General features: G+C 49.4%; 2 protein-coding genes across 7 annotated transcripts in view; one reads left to right on the top strand and one right to left on the bottom strand.

Moving 5' to 3' along the window:
- Positions 1-385: 385 nt before the first annotated feature.
- fam131bb (family with sequence similarity 131 member Bb) lies at positions 386-14823 on the top strand. 5 transcript variants are annotated; one of them, XM_029838712.1, is made up of 9 exons: positions 386-554; positions 7047-7084; positions 9052-9087; positions 9497-9590; positions 11499-11723; positions 11854-11994; positions 12669-12970; positions 13430-13696; positions 14192-14823. In XM_029838712.1, the coding sequence occupies exons 1-9, from the start codon at positions 527-529 to the stop codon at positions 14399-14401; spliced, it is 1341 nt and encodes a 446-aa protein (XP_029694572.1). In that variant the 5' UTR covers positions 386-526; the 3' UTR covers positions 14402-14823. The 5 variants fall into 5 exon arrangements, with proteins under 5 accessions (XP_029694572.1, XP_029694571.1, XP_029694573.1 ...); XM_029838711.1 differs by having other exon boundaries at positions 9497-9599; XM_029838713.1 differs by lacking the exon at positions 9052-9087.
- Positions 14824-18714: 3891 nt separating this feature from the next.
- Positions 18715-22456, bottom strand: part of clcn1b (chloride channel, voltage-sensitive 1b) — a 19228-nt gene continuing 15486 nt past the window's right edge. For both annotated transcript variants that reach the window (XM_029838626.1, XM_029838627.1), the window contains exons 15-23: positions 21894-22107; positions 21684-21817; positions 21162-21343; positions 21014-21095; positions 20843-20925; positions 20535-20579; positions 20322-20426; positions 19969-20055; positions 18715-19732 (exon numbers count right to left, since the gene is read on the bottom strand). In XM_029838626.1, coding sequence (XP_029694486.1) covers positions 19277-19732; positions 19969-20055; positions 20322-20426; positions 20535-20579; positions 20843-20925; positions 21014-21095; positions 21162-21343; positions 21684-21817; positions 21894-22107 — 1388 coding nt within the window. In that variant the 3' untranslated portion in view covers positions 18715-19276. The remainder of the gene's footprint in view (positions 19733-19968; positions 20056-20321; positions 20427-20534; positions 20580-20842; positions 20926-21013; positions 21096-21161; positions 21344-21683; positions 21818-21893; positions 22108-22456) is intronic.

Below are 22456 nucleotides of genomic sequence, written 5' to 3'. Positions count from 1 at the left end.
ACCTAAAGCAACGGCAGCCTGGTCCCAACAGCTACGAGCCACTGATCTCATGGTGGCCACCCAGTCCGTCTGCTGTAGCTGTTCCCTTAAACATTCAATCGGTGGAGACATGAATGCTGGTGAGAAGGAACAATGGCTGCACCTGCAGCTGGATTTCAGGATAATAAAGCTATCACATTGGTGATATAAATGCCCAATTAGAGAGAAAAAAAAGAGTAATAACACTCCTCACGTCATTCCCTCAGGCATACTGACTTACTAACCGCATCTCTTCTAAGACACTGCACCGGATAGAGGGAGCGAGAGGGAGGGAGGTCGAGAGAAAGAGAGGGGGAGAGAGAGAGGGAGAGAGGGAGGGAGGGATCGAGCGGCTGCAGGAGGAGAAGAGAGAGAGCGCAGGAGAGAAAGGAGCTACAGCAGAGCGAGTGAGAGCGAGGAAGAGAGAGAGTCACAGGAGGAAGAGGGAGAATGCGCGGCGTCTGGGTAACACTTCCACGCTTGTATCCAGGGCCTTTGTGAATACACCATGGGATGCATCGGCTCTAGGAGACTGAGTAAGCCTCTCTTTTCCCTCTCTCATTGCAGGCTCCGGGGGTTCGTTTGGGGGGGTGGGGGTGGGCGGGAGGGAGGGAGGACGGGGTGCTTGCAGACGCGAGGCTTTGGCGAGGAGACTGTGGGCAGGCTTTGTGTGCGTGCGTGCGTGCATGTGGACAGTTTGTGTCCCTTTTCAGTGCAGTGTAAATGTATGTACGCTGGCCGTCCGCAGCATACGGGCAGATGTCAGAGACAATACATGTTCAAATGTGTCGGTGTGTGTGCGGCTGCATCCCCCACCTCCCTGCCTTGCCTGCCTCCCTGCCTCCTCCCATCCCTTGATTTATGATACTGTTTGGCAGTATGTATACGTGTGTGAGTAGGAGGCAGAGCGGGGATGGAGAGGAGGCAGGAGAGGGAAACGATGTGATCGTGTTTATTTATAGGGCAGCCTGGGTTGGAAAAGGAGGGAAAAGAGAGGTGGGACGGTGTCACGGTCAGGGGCTTTTGCGCTGTTATTTACAAGAATACAGAAAGAGGGGGATGAAGAAATGAGAAATAGAGGAAGAATTCCAGCCAGACAGGCAGGCAGGCAGGGAGGAGGCGAGATGGATGCATGGCAAAGGCGATGGGGGGCAGACAGGCATACGTGCGCCTGTTGGGATCGATGGGAGTTTTCTGCCGAGGACCCTCCTGGATAAACCCATAGATGACACTTTAAGTAAACCAGGGATTTTGGTAATCCCGCTGCTAAAACAGTTAATTGCAATTGCAGCGTTGCAGCGCACGTTCTCGTCCTGCACGTTTTGCCCCAAGGTAAAAATAAACACTGGCTTCTTGTGGTGTGAAATATTCAGAGGACACGACGCATGTACGGCTCTGAAACACATTCGTGGCCTTGGTCTGAACACGTTTTATGCCACTTTGAAAAGTGCGTAACCTTTACAGAAGTCATCAATGTCAAAGTCTGCCGGGATGATCGGATCTCCTGTCTGCGTGTGCGGTGCAACTCCGCCTCTGTACCGACACGTAGACGCTGGAGAAAGAGGACTTTAAACATCTGGAATGGGCAGGACACCGAGTAATGTCGCCTCGGTCAGGGGAAGACAGCTGCGGACTGAATGTAGTGGGAAAGTGCCACCGCGTCTCAGGCCCACCGGATTACAATATTTGACGGGTTGCAGAGAGGTTGGCGTCTTCCTCCAGCACTCGGGCCGCGGCTGGAGCCCAGTGACGGGTAATAATGTGATTGAAGGAGACAAAAAGGCTTTGGGAAGGTGTCACATTAATCTGACTGGGAGCCACCTGAATACTGATTCTCATTTTTTTACACAAGCAATCACAGGAGCTTAGAGATCCAATGAGATTGCGTCGGTAATAGCATTTTGTTATTAGGGACGGATGTGATGGAGAGCTGCATGTGATAAAGGACAATATGCTAAATAGACTACCACAACACTGTAGCCTGTCACTTGTAGTACAGATCACACACAACCACTTAGTGGAACGCCCCCCCCCCCTCCGTTTGCCATGGTAAGATGTGCAGAATGTAATCGGACGTGAATATGTAAATAAATGGGCCTGAAAAGGAAAGCCAGCAGCTTGCATGTCTGATTCCATGATTCCCTTGTAAGAAACAGAATGAGCAGCGGTGTTGCTGGTCGAGAGGCGCGGCCGTGTTTATCCTGCGTGAGAATGGATGTAGTGTGCTCTATTGATCGGCCCTCTAAACTGCAGTCTACGTTGCCAAGCAGAGATCAACAGGAGGAGCGGCAGGACGGAATCTGTCTCCAAACAGGAGGAACCCTGATGCATGTGTCTGCCTCCTGCTCCCCACCGGCGCCACGCGCGCATGGCCCGGCGCTCCACATGCGCTTCTGCGCTCTGCTCATCCCGTTGGTTTAGGATGCGTTACCAAAGGGTTTCTGACTGTTTATTTGCTCTTCGCTCGTGTTAGCGATTAAAATTGATTTGGAAAAATATGGCCAGTGACCTTTAGAGGTCTGCTGTAGCTCCTCACCCTTCAGCTCCGGAGTCCGTGGGTGAGGAGAGGCAGCAGCGCCGTAGTTTATGATCACATCCATCACCACTCCTGACAGAGCAAAGGCCCTGAGAGGAAGTCATTAAGATATTCACATTGTTCTTCGCGACCTCCAAGAAGGAGCAGATCTGCATAGATCTGTCTGGGATGCCGCTTGGGCGTGATGTACATTTCCCCCACTGAGATCACATCTCTGCGGCAGCCAGACGCGGTGTCGGTGAATCTGTTGCCTCATTTTGTTGATTACATTTGATGATGTAGTGTGGATAACGCTGTTGGCAATAATTGCACTAAAAGCTGTGCATTAGAGGTATCAGTTACCGGGCTGTGCTGCAGCAACGTTCGGTTCTGTATCATTTAGGTCATTATATGTAAGGTGGAGATAACGGCTACAGCATGTGTCCAGCTGCAGAGGAGAAAGTATAGATATGAATGTAGGACATCATGGCTGTGCGGCCTCTAAGCAGATTTCCTCCCTCGCTTCACTTTTCTTCAGTTTGCTCTGCTAAAGTGACACTGCTGACACACCACTTACTTATTAAATAAGCACTAAGAGACGATTCTCTCGCTCTGCTTGTGTGTGAGTGTGTGTCTGCAGATGTTTTCCTTGTAGTGAATGAACCTGTTTGTAGCAGGGAGACTCACAAGGGTTTCAAACTGGAATTGGATTTTTTTTTTCCTTTGGCATGTTCAGCATGTGTTTGGTTCCTTCCTCAACAACACAGGAGCTGGTTGATATTAAAGAATAACATTTAACACAAAGATGGCTTTCTAGATGATTCCAGTTATTCCTTGGGCATTTATACTCTTATTGCAGTGGGAAGGTTAAATCTGATTTTTTAAAGCCATTTCCTAACACAAGAGTGTGCTTCTCTGTGTGTATTTGAACACAGAATCCATGTTTATGTATATATTCATACACAGATCAGCAAATGACCTCAGGTTCATGTCCACCTCCCACATGCAGCTATATTTATGTGCTCGTGGGCTCAAATGTGGGTGTCGATACAACGCGGTCGGTGCTGGTGCCTCAACGCGTCCCAGCGCCATGTGACACCGTGTCCCAGTGTTTACCAGCTGGCCGTGCGCTTGAAAACTGGTAAATCCGTAGATGATTGATCGTCTTCTGTCCTGGTCGGAAAATCCTTGTACACGGAATGCATTCAAGGTGAATGACTCAGTGATGTAGTACCTCAGAGACATGATGAGACCTGATGACCTCTGAGTGAGTGTGTGTGTGTGTGCGTGCGTGCATGCGTGTGTATCTCTCTCTTTTGACTCCAAGGACTCCAGTGTAGCACATATAAATTAATGCCTTTGCCTGCAGATTTGAGTGGATTCATGTGTGTGTGTGGGTGTGTGTCAAGCCGTGTGTGTGTGGTGGCAAATTAGAATGAGGAGGCTCATGTGTGACTCAGCCAAACAGGGTTATGAAACATCGGTATTGACGAGTGCACGTTCTTGCATTTACCTTGAAAATAAACCCATCTATGAAACAAACCGACTCCATTAAAAGTGTGGGTAGAGCGTTTCCAGCGTGCCGCCGGGCCACAGCTGCGCCCGAGCCCGTCCTTTAACCTTCCCGGACCGTATCAGTATCCTCCGCACAGGTTGGCAGCCACATGCATGCCTAAACAGAGCGAGCGCTTCACCTCGCCACAGGAGCACCTCAATCACAAACACTTTTTTTTCACCTAGTAAATGGCAGCAGCTCATGCTGTGTGTGATTAAGTGTGTGTCAGATGCTCTGCATGTGTGCGGCTCAGCTCCTGATACGCACCTAGCTGCATTTCCCTTCACCAAGCTACGAAAACCATCTGGGTTCTGTTTTTTGCTGAACTCCGGAGCTCGGCAGCCCGGCATCTGCACATATTGCTGCGAGAGGGCAACCTTCCAAGCCGGCACCCCATCGCGGCGACCAGCCTTACTGCAGCTGTCGTGGTAAACAAGCGGCGAGCCCCCTCGGTCCCTCGCCATTATTGCTGCAGGGCAACGAGAGCGCAAAATACAGATGACGCTCAAACGCTTCCCACTCCGGCAGGAGCCGTCAAGCCGCTCCACTCAGAGTCCGAGTTGACAGTGCAGCCGATGTAGATCCGAGGTGGTTCATTATGCTTGGCTGCGCTCCTCCCTCATTTTTCTCCTCCACTTCCTCACCCTCCCTCCCTTCCTCCCTCCCTCCCTCCCTTGCCTCTCCTTGCTCCTTCTCCTCCGCTAAGCTAAGGCTGGCTACCCTATGACCGCAGGAGGGTATCCAGCTCTGCTCGGCTGTGTATGCGGGTGAGAGTTTGGAGCGCCAGGGGAGGAAAAGCTGTCTCAGAGCACCAGTCATGTGCTCTGTCGTTGTTCCCTTAAGGAAGGATCCTGCTGGATCCTCCGGAGCAGAATCACACATTTGATTACTGAGCATGCTGCGGTTTAAGGAGCCATTCAGACGCTTGCAGTGAACGCTAACCCATCATGTATGAAGATATTCTGGGAACAAAGCAACCCGGAATAATCCCTGCGTGATGCAGACATCCCAGCAACCCTTGTGGCTCACTTCACAAACAGCACATGCTTCCGTGTGATCTCCTGTGCAGCTGAAGATGGCAGACACTAGTTAAGATGCACAAAGGTGCACACGCCACACTGGATGACGGCTGTGGGGAAGGCTGGAGCCGTTCCCAGAGGTAGACCGTCATGGTGCAGTCCACTCTCGAGCCATACTGTGACTGTTGCAGCGAGAGAATGACTGCTAATATACTAATTGGCCAAATGAGGCTGAGGGGGGGGGGGGGTAAACTGAGAAAACTCAAGGCGGCAGAGAGGGAGCAGCGTCGCGACATGCACCCGCTGTAGGCCCGATATATGTGGGCGTGCATATATATGTATAGTGTGTGTTTGCGGGGCCCATTCTTCCTTCACCCGTGTGGGGAGGAAATCTGGGTCAGTCTCTCCCACAGCCCAGACTCTAAATGAGACGTCTTTGCGTTCAACCACTGTCAGCTTGTACGTAACCATCTCGCACCCCCGCGCCGTGCCAGAGATCAAACATGCTTGACTGATCCTGCCGGGGTCACACACAGTTGATTTCTAATGGCGACAATGTAAGTATGGCCCATTGTTGGGGGGGGCAGACAACTTGATTAGGTGTTGATGTTAGTTCCTCGTTCGCTCTCGCCGCTTCCTTTGGCTAAACAATGAGATCTGGATTGACAGCCGAGCAGGAGGCAATTAGTTCCCGTTAGTTCCCTTAAATATGATTAAAAATGGTTTCTAGAGGTTTCCGCTCACCGTCACGGACCGGTCTATGCACGTTAGGTTAATAAGAGGCTCTAAAGTGCCCCTAGTTTGAGTGAATGCTGTGCACCCTGTAATTGACTGGCAATCTGTCAATCATCTGGCAGCAGTAAATGCTCATATTCTCTACTCCCCTCCCATAATTTGGTGGAGAATTTGTGCAATATTGTACTGAGCGACTGACTCCTTGGTTACTCATCATAGCAAGGAAGTAACTCCTCAGAAGTTATAATGGTGATATAATGAGCCCACCGAAGAGAGAGAAGACCCCCCCCAGCCTGTGTTAACAGTACAAATGAAGCGGGGTGGTCCTCATTTGTAGCTGGCGAACCCTTCTGCGTGGAAGTAAAGAAGGTCCACTTTTAAATGAAGTTTGTCCCTCCTCTCCTGCCCTCGCACTGATCTGATGCGACTGGATGGAGTTCAGAGAGAAGGGTAATAACTGAGAGCCCAACAGAGACAGAGCGGAGCTGATGTTTGTGAATCACTGGGTCAGTGGGTCACAGCCATCACTGGACATCCATGAAGCCAACAACACTCTGCCTTTCTCGGGGCTCCTGAGGAGTTGCTCACAATTGCCAAATTGTAGAAAATGTGACTGGCCGAGCGACACACATGCAGACGCACACACAAAGCGAGTGTTGATACAGGAGCGGGCCCCTGTGAGAGTCGGAGACACAGACCCTCTGAGTGAGCAGGCACCTAGAGACTGAGGCCGCGTTTATACCCCATTACCAGCACGCGCTCTCTAATTAAACCAGTGTTTTAATTAGGATTTAGACAGCCAGGAGAGAGGAGGGATAATAATGTTCACTTATCCATCAGAGGGCTTGTGTGTTTTTTTTTTTAGATGACTCACAGGTAAGTATGAGGAGAGGTTTGTCATCGCGTGCAATCTGCCGCCAACTCTGCATATTAGTGCATTATGAAGCACAGGCCAGGCAGCACGAGCACGGCGGCCTGCTCAACTGGCCCCGCAAATCGCTCGTAGGGGGAATTTGAGGCTGGAAAAAAGTGTCTTCAGAAATATCTGTCATTGGAAATGGTGGGATATTTTTTAAGCATGTTACATCTCCTGTTGTGCAGATGTGTCAGTGTTTAATGTGCAAAAGCATCAGGTGACTCGATTAAAGATGAACTACGAGAAATAAACACGTGTTTTCCCTCTCTGTCTTTATCTCACCCGCAGCGGCCGACGGTGTGCCGGTCCAGAAGGATGGGGAGCAGGTAATTCCTTCATCAACCCCTCTCTTTGACTTCCACTGACATCGGACTCTTAAAGACCAAACACGGCTGCTGACTGCAAACCTGCAACCGCACAAAGCGCCGCAGCAGCTCGCACCAAGCGCACGCGGCGCCTCCAAAGCGGCCATGACGGGCTTATGCGAGTAGATTAGTAAATCAGTCGTTTAACTTCCACTACACTTCTGCCAAAACGGCAAAACAATGTAGCTGGAAGGCAAACGCAGGATGGGTCGGCTCAGTGCTGCTGTTATCACTGCTTTATGTCCAACTGAGCGTCTCTTTTCACTGCTGCATCAGAGCGAATCAACACAGGCCTCATTTTTATCAATTTCCAACTCCTTCGACACTCTTTCCCCTCTTTCTGTCATACCGAGCCCATGATTATTTTTAAAAAACACAATCCCTTTGAGACAAGACACAGGAGAGGAAACCATTTTGGACTCAAATGTAGGGAACTCTTCTTTTTCACCAAATGCACTGTGATCACGGATTCCATCATTTATTTATGGGCTGCGCCAGAGAATGCCCTTCAGGCCTGCAGAGAGGAAACTAACAAACACACACACGGGGGGAACGCACAAACACACACACCCTTACACCAGTGATGTCAGGGCTATTGGAAAGAACTTAGGAAAACTGCTTCAAGAGGCCCCATTCCACAGCCTAAGTGTATTAAATCTCTCATCACACCCACTCCTGGAGAGAGAGAGAGGGAGAGGGAGGGAGGGGGAGAGATAGAGCAAGGAAGTGGGAGTAAGGAATAGAAAAAGGAGGAGTGAAGGAAAGGAGAGCAGAAGGATATCGATTAACACCACTTATATGGATACATGCTCCAAGAAACGGAGAGATGGAGCGAACAGGAACCTGCTGCTCACTCCCTCATCGTGTCACACCAGCTTCTCGTAACAAAATACATTTCGGCCTTTGTTTTGCTCCAGGCTATTCCTGCACCATATCTGTGGAAGCAAATCTGTTTTAACCCTATAGCTGCTATTGATGCTCATATGTTAATACTATAGATAGCATACTCAGCTAACTCGAAGGCTAACGGACAATGCTTTTGTTTTTGTAAAAATATAAACAGAAGATTCTAATTTGTAGGTTCAGGGAATGGTTTCACAAAACCTCCCTGATTTTTTAATCAGTGAGCTTTAGAAAAGACTGATGGTTTTTCATTGTTGTCATTGCCGAGCAGCATAATGGCGCCGATGCATATTGACCACGAAAAAGAATGTCGGAGTGACTCAAAACGCCGAAAAAATGCAGCGGCGGAGCAGTTAGTGGTTATAAAAGGATTCTGTGCCGTGCTGGTTTTTTGATGCCGTCACTGTTCGGCCTTGACAGACGTGACTCAGAGGTGAAAACATTCCAGAACAGCTTCCAAACCCCCAGTGATCCCAGTCCGGTCTGGCTGATATTGAGGAATGGCATGGACGAGGCAGCTGCTTCCATGTTTTGTTCCCTGCGTCTGTTTACACACACAGACACCCACACCCACACACACACACACACACACACTGCTGGCTGTATGTCTGCAGCATCAGATGGATGTTGACGCTGACGTCTTGTTGACTCTCCCTGGCGCTCTGCTGTTTGCCTTGAGTGTTTTGCAGCCCGAGTGAAGACGAAGGAGACTCCCTCACCGGTTTTCACTCTGCTATACATATAAACAAATTTACATTACTGATGCCCTGTTTAATCCCCCTCCCTTCTCCTTGTCATTCTGGTCCTTGACTCTCGCCTTCCTGGAAAATCCTGCTGACCCTCCCCTCTCTTGTCTTTTAATTTCCATTTCTCCCTCTGCATGTCTGATGTGTCCCTCCTCTCTTTGTCTTCTCCCATTTCCCCTCCCCTGCATGTTGATGGTCTCCCTCCCTCTCTCTCTCCCTCTCTCCTATCCCTCTCCTAATCTTTTCCCATCCCTCTCTTCTCCTATTTCTCCTCCTCAGCATGGACGTTCAGAATTTTCATGGGAAGGAATCAATGTAAGTGTCGTGACACCATTCCTTCATCTGCCGCCTTTCTGTTTCCTTTGCCTGCTTTGATTTGACTGGCCCATTAGCCACCAGCAACCCCCCCACCCCCCCTCCCAGCCCCCCTACCTCTCTCTCAGCTTCACAGTCGCTCCTTTTCGGTTTATGGTAGTGGTGCACGGTAGCGAGCGCAATCTGAGCCAATCGTCGGAGCAGAATGAAACACAGCACACTGTAATCTGGACTTGTGGGTTTTTCTCTTGTATTAACCCAACATTCTCCATCACTTCTCCTCCACTCACCCCTTTTCTAATACACTCCGTCTTCACGCTGTCTTGATGTCTCTCTGTGGATCTCCCATCTTTTTTTTCCTCCATGCCCCTTTTCCCTCCTCCATTCCTCTCGTATCTCCGACCTCTAGCTGTCTATGGAAGACACCACGTCAATCCTGCCACGGCTCAAGAGGAACTCAAACCCCTACGGCATCGGGGCTCTGGCTAAGTCTTCTCTGTCAGGTGTGTCAGGTGTGTGTCTGTGATGTAACTGGTAAACTGACCCCATGTTGGCTCCGGTTTCCTCACCAGGGACTGGGGTCAGCATGGTACCCGAATTGGGTTCCCTTCTGTCACTTCCTCTCCACACTGTTAACACACGCCAATGGCTCCTCGTGAGTCATTGACGGAAATAAATCAGCCCCAAAAAGCAGACGACTCTGTCACACACACTCAATGCACGCGGCTTGTTGATCTAAGAACAGGTGAGTGGGAAGTGTAGTCAATCTCTTTTTTTTTTCCCTGTTAAGTGCTTGTGAAGTTGTGGTGTCCTGAGCAAGTTCTGGTCTGGCTGTTCTCAATTGTCGTGGGTAAAGTTGGGAATACACTGCATGACTTTCACAGACATAAAACTGTCCTGGAAAGATGTTCAGAAACAGACTGACTGACAGCCCGCGACGGGGGAGGGGGGGGGGGGAGGAAAAGAAGAAGAGGAACAAACAGATATGCAAGACAGGCTGTGCGAGTTTTTGTGGTCACCGCCATCTGTGCCGAGAAGGAAGAAGACCCTTTTTTCCTTCCTGAGGACATCTGCAGATGCAGCTGACATTGACTTGAGGGTCTGTCGCTCCACACTGGTCCACTATTTTCCTTTTTTTTGCGCAGTCCCCCCCCCCACTGGCTTTGCCGTTCCTCCACTTGCTGCATCCTCTCGTCACTGGCCAGAGATGGATGGTCGGGCCAGCTGCCGCCAACGTGACAGCCTCCCGAGTTGGCGCTGAAAGATCAAACATGGTTGGAGGAGTTTGTTCTCAGCCGGATCTCCTCGCGCAGTTGCAGATTTCCCCCCGCCAGCTCGCCGCTCCGGGCTGGCTGCAAGACGTGCTGACGCGTGCACACTGGGAGGCACAATTCTCGATTCTTGCACACACGCCTGTCGAAAAGCATGTAGTGTATCCTCAGCTTTAAACAGAGTTCAGTGCAGTGTAGTGAAGTGCTTTGTTTTAGCAGTGGATTTGGTTTGATCCAGCTGTTGTGTGCAGTGCAGTTTATTTGGCTGCGGTACAGTGCAGTGAAGTGTAGTGCAGTTGCTGCGTTGTGTGCCCCCTCGCTGATTTGTGGAATGATTTATCCTCATAATTTATTCATAAATCTCATCTCCATGTGATGCCACCAGGGAGAGTCAAACAACCAGGGATTTGCAGTGTGTGTCATCATGTGCGGGTCACAGGAAACACGGCGCGTTATGTCAGCTTGGTGCTGGTTCAGTGGCGGAAATAAATATCTTCTTCTTCCAAAACCTGTGCTGTGTTGGATTGTAGGACAGGCTGAGGAGTGAAAGGGAGCAGTTTATTGCTTAGCCAGCACAGCATAGCAGAGGTGTGAAAGCCAACACGTCAACAAGCCAACGTCTCATTACTCATGCCACGCCGCCATCTCACCCCAATTATCGTGTCCCATCCCATGATGCACCTTTGTCAGACATGACATCCGTCCCTCTCTGTAGCCTATAAACTCTCGGTCTCATTAAACAGATTAATGTCACCTCCGTAACCCTTGTCATTTAGCCCTTTTCCTAATCCATGTTCACGGAGACCCTCATTAAGCTACAGTAATGTGGAAAAATTGGATTTGGCTAATAATTCATTTCCATCAACCTATTCAAAGTTCAATTTATTAATTGACGCTTGCCTCAAACATCTTATTTTAAACCTAATATGTATATTTATTGAGGACTGATCCTCCCATACTACGCTAGGCCATCCATTGACCACACGCCATCACAGCGTCCATGACCAAACCGCTAAACAAACACGCTAGTAACATGTGTATCTTATGTCCATCTTTCTTTCCCGCCTGTCTTCACTCTGCCATCTTTCCTTTTTTTTGCCGATTTCCCCCTCCTCCCTACCTCCCCTCACCCACGAGCAGGTGTGACCCGCACCATGAAGGAGAGGGTGACCAAGCCCACAGCCATGGCACAGGGGCGCGTCGCGCATATGATTGAGTGGCAAAACTGGGGGATGCAGACAGTGGGCGCGGGCGGCATTCCCCAGTCCCGCATCACCACCCAGGAGCGGGAAAAGGAGCGGCGGCTGGAGAACGACGCCTACAGTGACCTTAGCGACGGCGAGAAGGAGGCTCGCTTCGCAGCAGGTTGGAAATACGTGCAGACGTCTCTCTGAGCCCGATGACCCTCATCAGCAGAGTGGAAAAGTCTGGGATTTAGGCCTACATTTGTGCCGAATCAGCTCACTGTGCTCCTACCTCGTCCTTTTGACCTCAGGTATCCTACAGCAGTTTGCGATCTCAGAGGCGACCCTCTTGGCCTGGACGTCGATGGATGGCGAGAGTCCGCGGTCGGGGTCGAACCAGGGCAGCGTAGCTCATCTGAGCGAAGTCAACCAGGAAAGCATCACCAGTCGAGGTAAACACGCTGACACGTAAACACGCCGACACGTAAACATGATGACACGTAAACACGATGACACGTAAACATGATGACACGTAAACACGATGACACGTAAACATGATGACACGTAAACATGATGCAGCACAAACAGCAAAGTCTGTCAGAGAGAGAGAGAGAGAGAGAGAGAGAGAGAGAGAGAGAGAGAGATTACAATATTAGAGTCATTGTTGACGTCACAACAAATGAAGTTTAATTGATTTCCGTTATAGGGAGTGAGATTATGGACAGAGTAAAGACAGCTGTGCCAGCTGGGTGTAGTTGGGGGAGAGGCGGTGCACGGCATCACATGCGTCATGTTGCCTGGTAATGAGAACATACTGTTCCCTCTCTCCTCTCCATGCTTGAGGGTCAGCTCATTATTCTTTTTCTCATGGACCTCTGGATATTTTCCACTCCTTGTGGTTCTTTTGAAGGCCTTGTTCTAGAGGTGCAAGGAATTCTGGGTGAACAGATGCTCTTCAAGAAAAGGTTTTTATAAAGTCTCGGCCAATTATTCTGGACTCAAGCCTGACTTTTATGTGCAGCTTGACTCAAGTCTTCCATTGATTTTCTGAATTGACCATTTCAGATATGAAAACAACTGAGGGGACATATATGATCAGCTGCCGCTTCCGTTTTTCTTTTTCCAGATCAGATATTGCACCACTCCTCAGCAGAGGTGTGGCCACACACGTACGTCTCCCAGGGCCACTACTGCCTCTCCTCCTCCGACGCCTGGGAGCCCATCAACAACGATCCCTCCGGGGTGGCGTCTCCGCCGGCGGGCTCCTACGTCGTCGGGACCGACGGATACGACGGACAGGCTCACTTCCTGTCGCAGCAGCAGCAACAGCTGACTCTCCAGCAGCAGAGCCAGCTGCAGCAGCTGCAGCAGATCCAGCAGATCCAGCACTACCAGCAACAGCAGCTCCTGCAGTACCAGCAACAACAGGTAGAGTCTGAGGACACAAGAGCTGCCTGAAATGAGCCAATAACATCACATACACGTCTTGTTTAAGGGTTTGATGCTAGTTTAAGGGTTTGATGCCCACATTGAGATGGGCATTTTTATTTTACGTAACTGGAGGAGCTAAAAAGGAACTAACCCCGACGTTAAACGATTTATGTGTTGCGATTTGGGAATCCTTTCCATTAGCATCATGATTCATTTAGCGTACGTGAAGGCAGCTTCAACGGCACGGCTGAAGATGCTAAAAGATTAAATGTGCCCCGAGGTGTCACAGCACAAACCTGGATCAATTCATACAATCCTTGATTCAAAATTGCTGTACAGAAATCGAAACTAGTTTTCAAATAAACTTGAATCCTCATTTCAAACAGCTGATTGGAGTCATTTGATCTGGTGTAATTATGAAAAACAGTTTCAGGACTGCTGACTCTCTGTCTGCAGTCTCTGGAGCACCGGCTGCACAGCGCCAACCACTCTTTGCAAGCAACCCCCAACAGCACCATCCACAGTCTGGTCCATCAGGTTCACCCACCATTGGTGGATCTGTGGAACACGGGTCAGATGGAGGCCTATCAGACGGAGGCTGGAGGCTACATGGGTGTGTCAGCGGTGGTGGAGCCCAGCCTTTGTGTTCCCTCCGGAGAGGAGATGGTGGGAACAGAGCACTCCCCCTTACTGGAGCAGCAGGAGGAAGAGGAGGAGGTCAAGGTGAGGTAACACATTTGCATATGAAGGCATCTCTGGTGCACACAGACCGCCATGGCGGCTTTATTGCCGTCGCTGCGCCTCACTGCATGCACCTCTCATCATCAAAGAGTGGACGTTATTTCATTTCTTCCTCTCAAACGTGGAGCAATATTCCAAATCTTTGTGAGGATTTGCTGCATTTTATTCCTTTCTCAAAGGGAATTTGTTGAACAGTAGGAAGTTACAGTAAATTGCAGCAATTGTACACATTTGACCTGAACACGCGTCATTTAAGCAGTTATTGTAGGCAACGACCAGCTAGAAAATAGATCAACTCAAAAAAACAAAACCTCAAAAATTCTGCTAAAGGTAAAATAAAGTTGAAATTGTGAGAACGATCGAGCAAAGCTATCAAAGCACAAATTTCTCACCGACCTATAATCCAAATCCTTCTTATTGAATATGAATTAGAAATGCTGAAATTCCTCCGCCTGGTCCTCTGTCCTGTCCAACCAGGAAGAGGATGTGACACTGCGCATGGAGCCAGAGTCGGCCACGTTGACTCCGCCCACGCAACAGGGGGATGCCTCCGGCGGCAGTAGTCCGGGGCAACCGCCGGCAGAGCCAATCTCCGAGAGGAAGGCGTCTGATGTCACCACCGGCCTTGTTCAGACTCTAGAGGAGCAGGACGAGGAGGGGCTGTCAGCATCCGTGGCAACCAACTGAGACTCCCTGTTACAAACTGACCAGGAGAGGAAGGACGAAATAACACAACCTATATCTATTTATCTGTTCATTTTCAGGTATGAAAAACACAACTATTTCACAGTGGTGATAACCCGATCTGGGAGGAGGCTCACGGTGACGAAGGAACTGATGCAACAAAGGACACGCGCATACTGTGTTCTTTGTAAGCCTTACATCCCAAAGGTGAAGGGACTGAAGGAGAGGGAAGGGAGGAGCAGGAGGAGCAGGAGGAGCAGGAGGAGCAGCCGTCGGCAGAAATGTCTCTATTAGGGATCCACTCATTGGAGATATGGCGGAGGGGAATGGAAACATGCATGCTTTTTATGAAGACGAGCAACTCAACCCTGTCATCGTCGTACGATAATACTGACATCTATCATAATAAAGCGTTATAATAAGAATAATTTTGTAATAAATCAAAACTGTACGGGATAAAAATCTATGTATAGGTGTATGATCAAAATATACGTTTGCCCCACGGGGCGACAACACGGTTTACAGCTGTTACCCGACATAGTAGTGTTTAATCAAGCTAAGCCCATGTTCCGTCAAACGCGTATAAACACAAACATTGTTAGCGTAGGCGCAGAAAACGTCCGCATTTCGGTGAAATGCAAATTTAGTGGAGGCTAATTCTTCTATACTGTGGCACGGGATGCTGTTTCCGGAGGGACGGGCCCGTCGTGCTGAGTACACACACTAAACCTTGCACAGATAAGGATTGTACTGTAAGATAGTGTGCTTCCTACCCAATCTCTGTATGCATGTTTCTTCAGAGCACTATGGAGTATCTGTAATATATGGCACTGTTTTTTTGGGGTTTTTTTGATTTTGCACTGAAGCGCAGCTTCCTGAGCGGGGCCGTGGCAACGTCCTCCAGGTTTTTTTTGGGTTGTGGGCAGAGAAATAAAGACAGAGCTGCATCTCCTTTGCACTGACGCGATCCAGCAGATCGGAGGTTGCCTCCGGATCGCTTGATTTTGAGCTTTTCGGCGCCACAGACGACCAAAACAGAGCCGCTTCGCGAACAGCGCGAACCCTCAGCTGCTTTTTATTTCCTAGGTCTAGTTGAGATAAACTGAGGGGGAGGATGATGACGATGATGATGATGATGATGATTATGATGATGATGATGATGATGGCCATTATGTGAATGTACAAGTGACGGTACATGAACAATTGATGTCTCCTCACGGCCCACGTGGGACAGAATCCCGAAATGAACAAGACATTTAAATGTGTGGGTGTGAAAAATGGATTCTCTGCTTCGTCAGACCCCACACACACACACACACACACACACAAGGATCTAAATTGTAACCAGCAATAGGCAGGCATAGCACTGGCGTTCCAAAAGACCAGTGTCAGCTCTGTCGTATAGTTGTAAATAGTCTGAATATATCAAAACCGCCTCTCACTCACTCACAACTGTTCTTGTGCAGTTTAACTTCTTTATTTTTTTACTCCTCTGTCCCATTTTAGTTTTGGGATCGCTAACAAAAAACAAAATAGAGTAGTGTTCATCGCTACCTGAGACAAATGTAAATAGATTTGGTCACTAGCATCCAAGTGTGTTTTATCTGGTGAGCCTATGGGTGGTGGGACGGGTGGAGAGTAGCGGTCTGAGATAACGGGGACGTTCCCGTCCCTCAGTCAGTCAATCAGGGAAAAGGACGGGAGAGAAAGACTGAAGCGTGGAGCGGAACAGATCGGCGTCTTCCTGCTCTTTGTGATTACTGTGAAGCAGCTGTTGAAGTGATTATTAATGATGTTTAAGGAAGCATGTTCTCATTTAGGTTGAAGCTTTTCCCTCACCAGGAGGAGGAATGGGGGGGGGGGGGGGGGGGGGGGGGGTTGCAGCGAGGGCAGGACGGGAAGCAAAGACTCTGGACTCGCTGATAAAACACACCACCACCGTTTGCATCGTTTCCTCTCTTGGGGGGCACCTTCTCCTCTCACTCTGAAGATTGTGTGAGACACTTTAGAGATATATATAAAAAAAATTCTATATGATTTAATGACTTGAATGAACTTCTCTGTTAAATGATTCTTTATGCAATGTTGGGGACAATGTTTATTTTTCTACTGTTACGTTGTTGAAATCCCTCCCTGTAAGTTAGAATAGGTGTCATGGTTGTAAAGTGGTCTTGTTCTGGTCTGGTTCTGAGCACATTACGGACAAAAACGGATCCTCTGCCCTTACTTAGAGGTCGGAGACTGAGAATAATAACTGATAATTCGGCAGCTCCTGATCTTAAAACAAGGCAAGACTTGATTTTAAAGAGTCGCTGTTTCTCGGGGGGGGCTCAAACCTGCAACCAGAAGGTCTTTACACGATGGCACATATTCATTTATTTATTGAACAATTACTTGGTGGGAAGGAAACATTTGACAGCCTGTACAGAGCCTATACATCCCATAGGTACCGACCCATCTGGGAGCAGTATCTCTGGTTTTGAGTCGCTCGGCTTCAGAGACCTGATGTGGTGGGAAGACTTCGTTGTTGATGGGGAGCGGCTGCACGGCTAATTTGGCTAAAACGGGATATCAGTTTACACGAAATCGTAAGGGTGGTTGAAAAGAAACTGCTTCAGGGTTGTTGTTTTTTTTTTTTTCTTGTTTATTATCATCTCAATGAATGAATAAATGAATAACAAGAAGCCAAATATAGTTATGTGGAGGTTAATGTTTAATGATCATTGCTAACCAAATTGTTCTGCGCGACCCTCCTGGGTGGTGCGCTCCAACCCTGCTTTCCCTCTTTATTCCTCCTCCTTTCATTCTCCACCCTTTTGAGTGTGGGTTCTGTGTACTTGTCTGTCCGTCTGCCTGCCAGTCTGTCCGTCTGTCTGTCTGCCTGCCAGTCTGTCTGCCTGTCTGTCTGTCAACAGTACACGTTTGCTCTCGTTGCAACAATCACTGCCTGAACAAAGACGCCACATCAGCCAAAGGGGGTTTTAGGGCAATCAGACGTGTCCACATGAATATCATTTGGAAATGTGTGTCACAACAACAATCTGCTGTGTAAAACAAACCAACCCTGTGAACCATCCTGGACGGCGTCTGTAAAGATCTGGTCTTCTGAGCGGAGTGTGTCCCGGTGCTGGCTCTGCACACACACACACGCGACACTCACCTATGCATGCTTGTTGGACAGTTGCCACAGGACGGTTCCATGCCTCCCTCTGTCTCCCCCACCCTCCTCTCGCCTCTCCGTCCTGCACGAAGGAGCCTCCCACAGCCCCCCCCCCACCCCCTGCAGCTTTCTCCTCGTCTTTTCCTCTGGTGGAAAAAGAGAAAATAAACAGACCAACAAACGACAGTTCTCATGCATGTATGTGTGGATATCTTTTCCAGAGTGTTAATAATTAGATTCTCACACGTTCGACCCTTTTTCTCTCAAGCCTCAACGCATGTGACGTGTCTTTTTTTAACCGTCACACACTTGTCAGGCTCAACCGCAGCCACGGAGGGCCTGGCAGCAGTATAATCCAGCCTGTCGTGCTTTCCCTAAAAACATCCCTCTGCTGTCTTTATAAGGGATTCAAAGCCAGGAGAGCATTAATGATAAATTCTTGGTGACAGAACTACTGGGTGGGGACTCACTGCTTATGTGTCCAAGCTCAGGAAATATCAAAGACTGTTGACCCACTCGGCACAAAAATCTACGTTTACATGAGGCGAGATCTGCTCTTTGGTAACATCAATCATCACTACGCTCGTTCAGCGTGTAGGCCCGTGATCCCCCCCCAACATTTCTTTTCTTGCACAATACCTTTTGTTAAAAAAAGAATTCATGGCAGATGTTCAGATCAAAAGTACATAATTCAATGAGATGTGACGGCGACGGATGCTTCAAATGTGAAGATGAAGTAATACCCAGGCTCACATTTTTAAGGATTAGTAGATGCCAAAAGGAATAATGCTTCTAAAAGACTCAGAGGGAGTTTTGTTGCCACGCGCGCCACATTTATTGCAGGCAATGTTTAGGCAATAGCATATTCTGGTGCTCTTTCATTGAATAGCCTCTAAGCACTTTGCCAGATGAGGATACGTTGCAGTCAGGCAATAAACTGGAGCAGCCAGCAGTTTCTTTGTACACTGGAGCCTCTAAATTGTTTCAAAGTGTGTAAATGAATGTTGTGTGTGACCTGCACTGGACTTACCAGGCTGTAATCTACTGTAATGTGACCGCTGGGACTGGTTCCTCAACAATGTGTTAGCGTGGCCACAGTAGCAGTTAGCTCAATTTAGCAGCGCTGTGCTGAAGGCCTCACAGATAGGCAAAGATGGACTGTCTTGTAATGGTCTTTATTAATAATCAAAACTAAAAGACTATTTTGACATTACTTTCAAAATCACAATCAAGTACTGACTTGAAAATTTACCATAAAGCAAAACTTTGATACACGTAAATCATAATTTATTATGAATCAGTAAACTTTAAGCACGTGATCTCTTTGACCACAACGTCAATTAAGTCGTCATTAAAATAACTTGATTATCATGCAATTAGTTGCTGACAGGTTTGATCAAAGTGATTTCATCCATGTTGGTGTACAGTAAAGCTGCACTCAAAAGGTTCTAAGTTAGAGAGTGAACATTCACAAGAGGCGGAAATCAAAATCTTCGTTGCAGTTTACAAGACAGAGGGAGGCACCTGAGATTCTGAGTGAAAAAGTGAGATTCTTGAGTAGAAAAAGTTTCAGAAAACGTGTGTGCAACAATCTTTTCTGCACGTAGAGAGCTCAACATCTGTGGGGGGGGGGGGGGGGTCCTCTGCCCAGCCTGCAGCTCTGTCCCAGGAGGGGAAAAGAGGAGTAAAATACAAGATTTTGTTCTTTTAAATCCAGTCTAGATGGGCTCATCCGACTCCTCGCTCTCCCTCTCCTCCTGCAGGGAGGAAAAAGTGAGAACGGGGCTGGTGGGTGAGACGGGGGAGACGGGGGGTGAGGATGAGGTAGGGAAGGAGGTAGAGGGGGACGCCGAGTCCTGTGAATCCCCGTCTGCGTCATTTGTGATGGCAGCGCTGTTGCCTGAGCTGCTGGCGGAGAAGGAATCTAAGACGCAGCCAGCAGCTCCTGGATAGGACGAAGCCCTCCTCTGGGAATCCTCCTTTGACTCCCTTCTGCCCCGCTCCCCCTCCTTCCTGCTCCCCTCCCCCCAGAGGTCTCTGTCCCGGGTAGGTGAGGAAGGGGTGGACGAGGGGGGCTGGTGCTTCTTGGCTTTCCTGCTGGCGTCCCTGAAGCTGGCCAGAGGGGGTCGGAGACGCACCCCGCTCCGAGTGGAGCCCTCGATGGCTTTCTGTAACTGCGGCAGGAAGGAAAACCGTCAAAGATCCGGTGTACGACCACTAAAGCCAATCTAAGAAAATGAGCTGTGGGTGTTTAGTGCAACCAAATGAATCAGAGCGTAAATCATGAGGCACCCTGTGACAGAACAACTGCCCACGCCATGAGATCATCGCAACCCGCCGCATCGGAACGAACCGAGGACGAGAGACACGCGGACAAAAGGGAGAAAAAAAACCAAAATCCAGAACGTACCTCTTTCAGCGCCACAACGCCCACCAGCTTCCCGATACTGGTGACATAGGCGTGACTGAGGCCCAGCAGGGAGAACAGAGTGTGTGTCTGAGCGGAGAGAGAGGAGAACATGATCCAGTTAGTCTTGAGCTCATCCTAGTGTGATGGCGCCGCGCTTGCATGGCTACACCCTCGTAAACAACTGAAGAAAACACGAGTCGCATTTTATGGTCCCCTCATCAAACGCAGACCTGAGAACACCTAAAGCGAGGAGCAGTAAATGGGCCCGGGTGCCTCCGAGCAGCTGGCACATCTGTACAGGTAACGCGCAGGAAGGATGGATGGGACTGAAGGAAAGAGCGCGGGGCGATCACCTTGTGCAGAGACGTCCTCTCCACCAGCTGAAATGGCGAGGGGTCAACGCGTATCTGCTCCATGTCGATCGGTTTATCCAGCTGCTCCTCGTCCCAGACTTTAATCTGAATCAGCCGCCCAAAAAGTCACAAAGGTACAGAGTTTCTACCCACTTCCTCTGACGATTGCGTCACTGTTGGCGGCGTAAATGCTCAATCAAGACGGCCTCATACCTCCTCCGGGGTCATCGTGTCTGTCAGCTGAGGGGGCGTGGTCTCCTGCAGGAGGCGGGGCAGAGAAGAAGAAGTCAGCCGTTGGGAATCTATACTGATAAGTGTTGGTGGTGTATCTGTCATCATCCCCTGCAAAACATGTCAAATCCTCCATGCGTGCGTCGGGTCGCCCCCTCCCGGCGCATTAGCGGAGCCGGGCCGGAGCAATGCTGCTGCCCGAGCTGTCGCACTGAACCCAACAGCAGACGGCTGATTTGAGCTTTTGGGGTCAAAGGGACGGCGAAGATCGGTCGATGGCGGCGACGTACCTGGATCTCAGTCTGTCCTGATGAAGAGGAGGAGGAGAAGAGTCTCTGGAGGGTCCTCCTGACAGACTGCAGCTTGCGCGTGTCTAAGGGAGTGGAATGGCATCAGAGGGTAAGAGGGGGGGGGCATTTGATGGGTGGATTTCTGCATGTGCCCTGTAAATATCAAGTTACCTGGATCTGCGTGGTTGGTTGAAGGTTCCTGAGGTTTGGGGGAGGGAACAGGGCCATTACATTCCTCCTGTGCTGGAGAAGCCTGCCAGACCAGCACAGAGAGTTATCAAACTGTATATTTTTGAGTATGTTTCTATCCTCTGCCCACCTTGTCGGTGCCCTCTTCTTTCCCTTCTTCATCAACAAACGTGAAGGACTCCCAGCTCACCTTGGAGCCCTGACTCGGTGAGTTCTGACCTGTCTCAAACATCCTCCTCTCTGGCGAGAGCCACCAATCTAAAACGGCCTGGAGCTCCGTCCGCTCAATGGAACCCAGAAGAATCATAGATTCTGCAGGGAAAGCAGGAGGTGTTCAGCACACTTGTAAAATTATCGGCTTTATTTCAGGAGCGAATGAGAACATCGATACTGCGCTCAGGTATATAAAGATGGACAGTGTGAAAATTCAAAGCAAACCAGAAAGTCAATAAACATGTGAAGTAAGAGGCAGGGATTCGTTTAGCTAAGCATAAAAACGGGAGAGGGTTCGTATCGTCCAGACTCACCCCACAGTGGGGTGTCTCTCATGTTCAGTAACTCCATGTGTGAATGGAGGGACCTCTGAGCCTCTAAGTTGAGGTTTCAAACTAAGGAGGATGACCCAGAGGTGGGATTTGTAGAGTTTAATCACCTTTCGAGTCGACCAGGGGGATGGTTTTCAAGGTTGTGGAGTCCAGCAGATGGTTCAGTTCACGATAGGTGGAATGAGAGGAGAGGAAGTTCACGTTCCGCACCATGATGTCTTCCACAAAGATGTTGTACTTGCTGAGAAAACAAGAGACGCGGTGACTGAACTGCTGCGCTGCAGGTTTATGGTGGGAAAAAAAGGTGCAGGAATTACCTGACGTGCCCGAGAGCCAGCTCAGGCAGGTAGGGCAGCTTCTTCACCTGAATGATGGAGTCGTAGAGAGAGGGCTGCAGGCACTGGGCCACCATGTTGGCGAGGATGACCGCCACCATCATGGGCAGGATGTGGGAGATCTGACCCGTGAGCTCGAAGCAGATGACCGCGGTCGATACGGTGTGAGTGACGGCCCCCGTCATGGCTGCCGCCCCTGCTCACAAGGCCAGAGAGGGGAGGGGCCGGAGAGGGAGGGGCCAGAGGGGGTGGTGCTGGTCATGGAGGGTTCAGACACATCCAGCATCCATCATCCATCCATCAATCCATCCATCCATCATCCATCCATCCAGCATCCATCCATCATCCATCCATCATCCACCCATCCATAATCCATCCATCATCATCCATCCAGCATCATCTATCCAGCATCCATCATCCATCATCCAGCATCCATCCATCCATCATCCATCCATCATCCAGCATCCATCCATCAATCCATCCATTCATCCATCATCCACCCATCCATGCACCCATCCATCATCCATCCATCCATCATCCATCAA

The sequence above is a fragment of the Takifugu rubripes genome, chromosome 7 (genome assembly GCF_901000725.2).
Source record: "Takifugu rubripes chromosome 7, fTakRub1.2, whole genome shotgun sequence".
NCBI lineage: Eukaryota > Metazoa > Chordata > Actinopteri > Tetraodontiformes > Tetraodontidae > Takifugu > Takifugu rubripes.
This window is presented reverse-complemented; position numbering and strand designations above follow the sequence as displayed.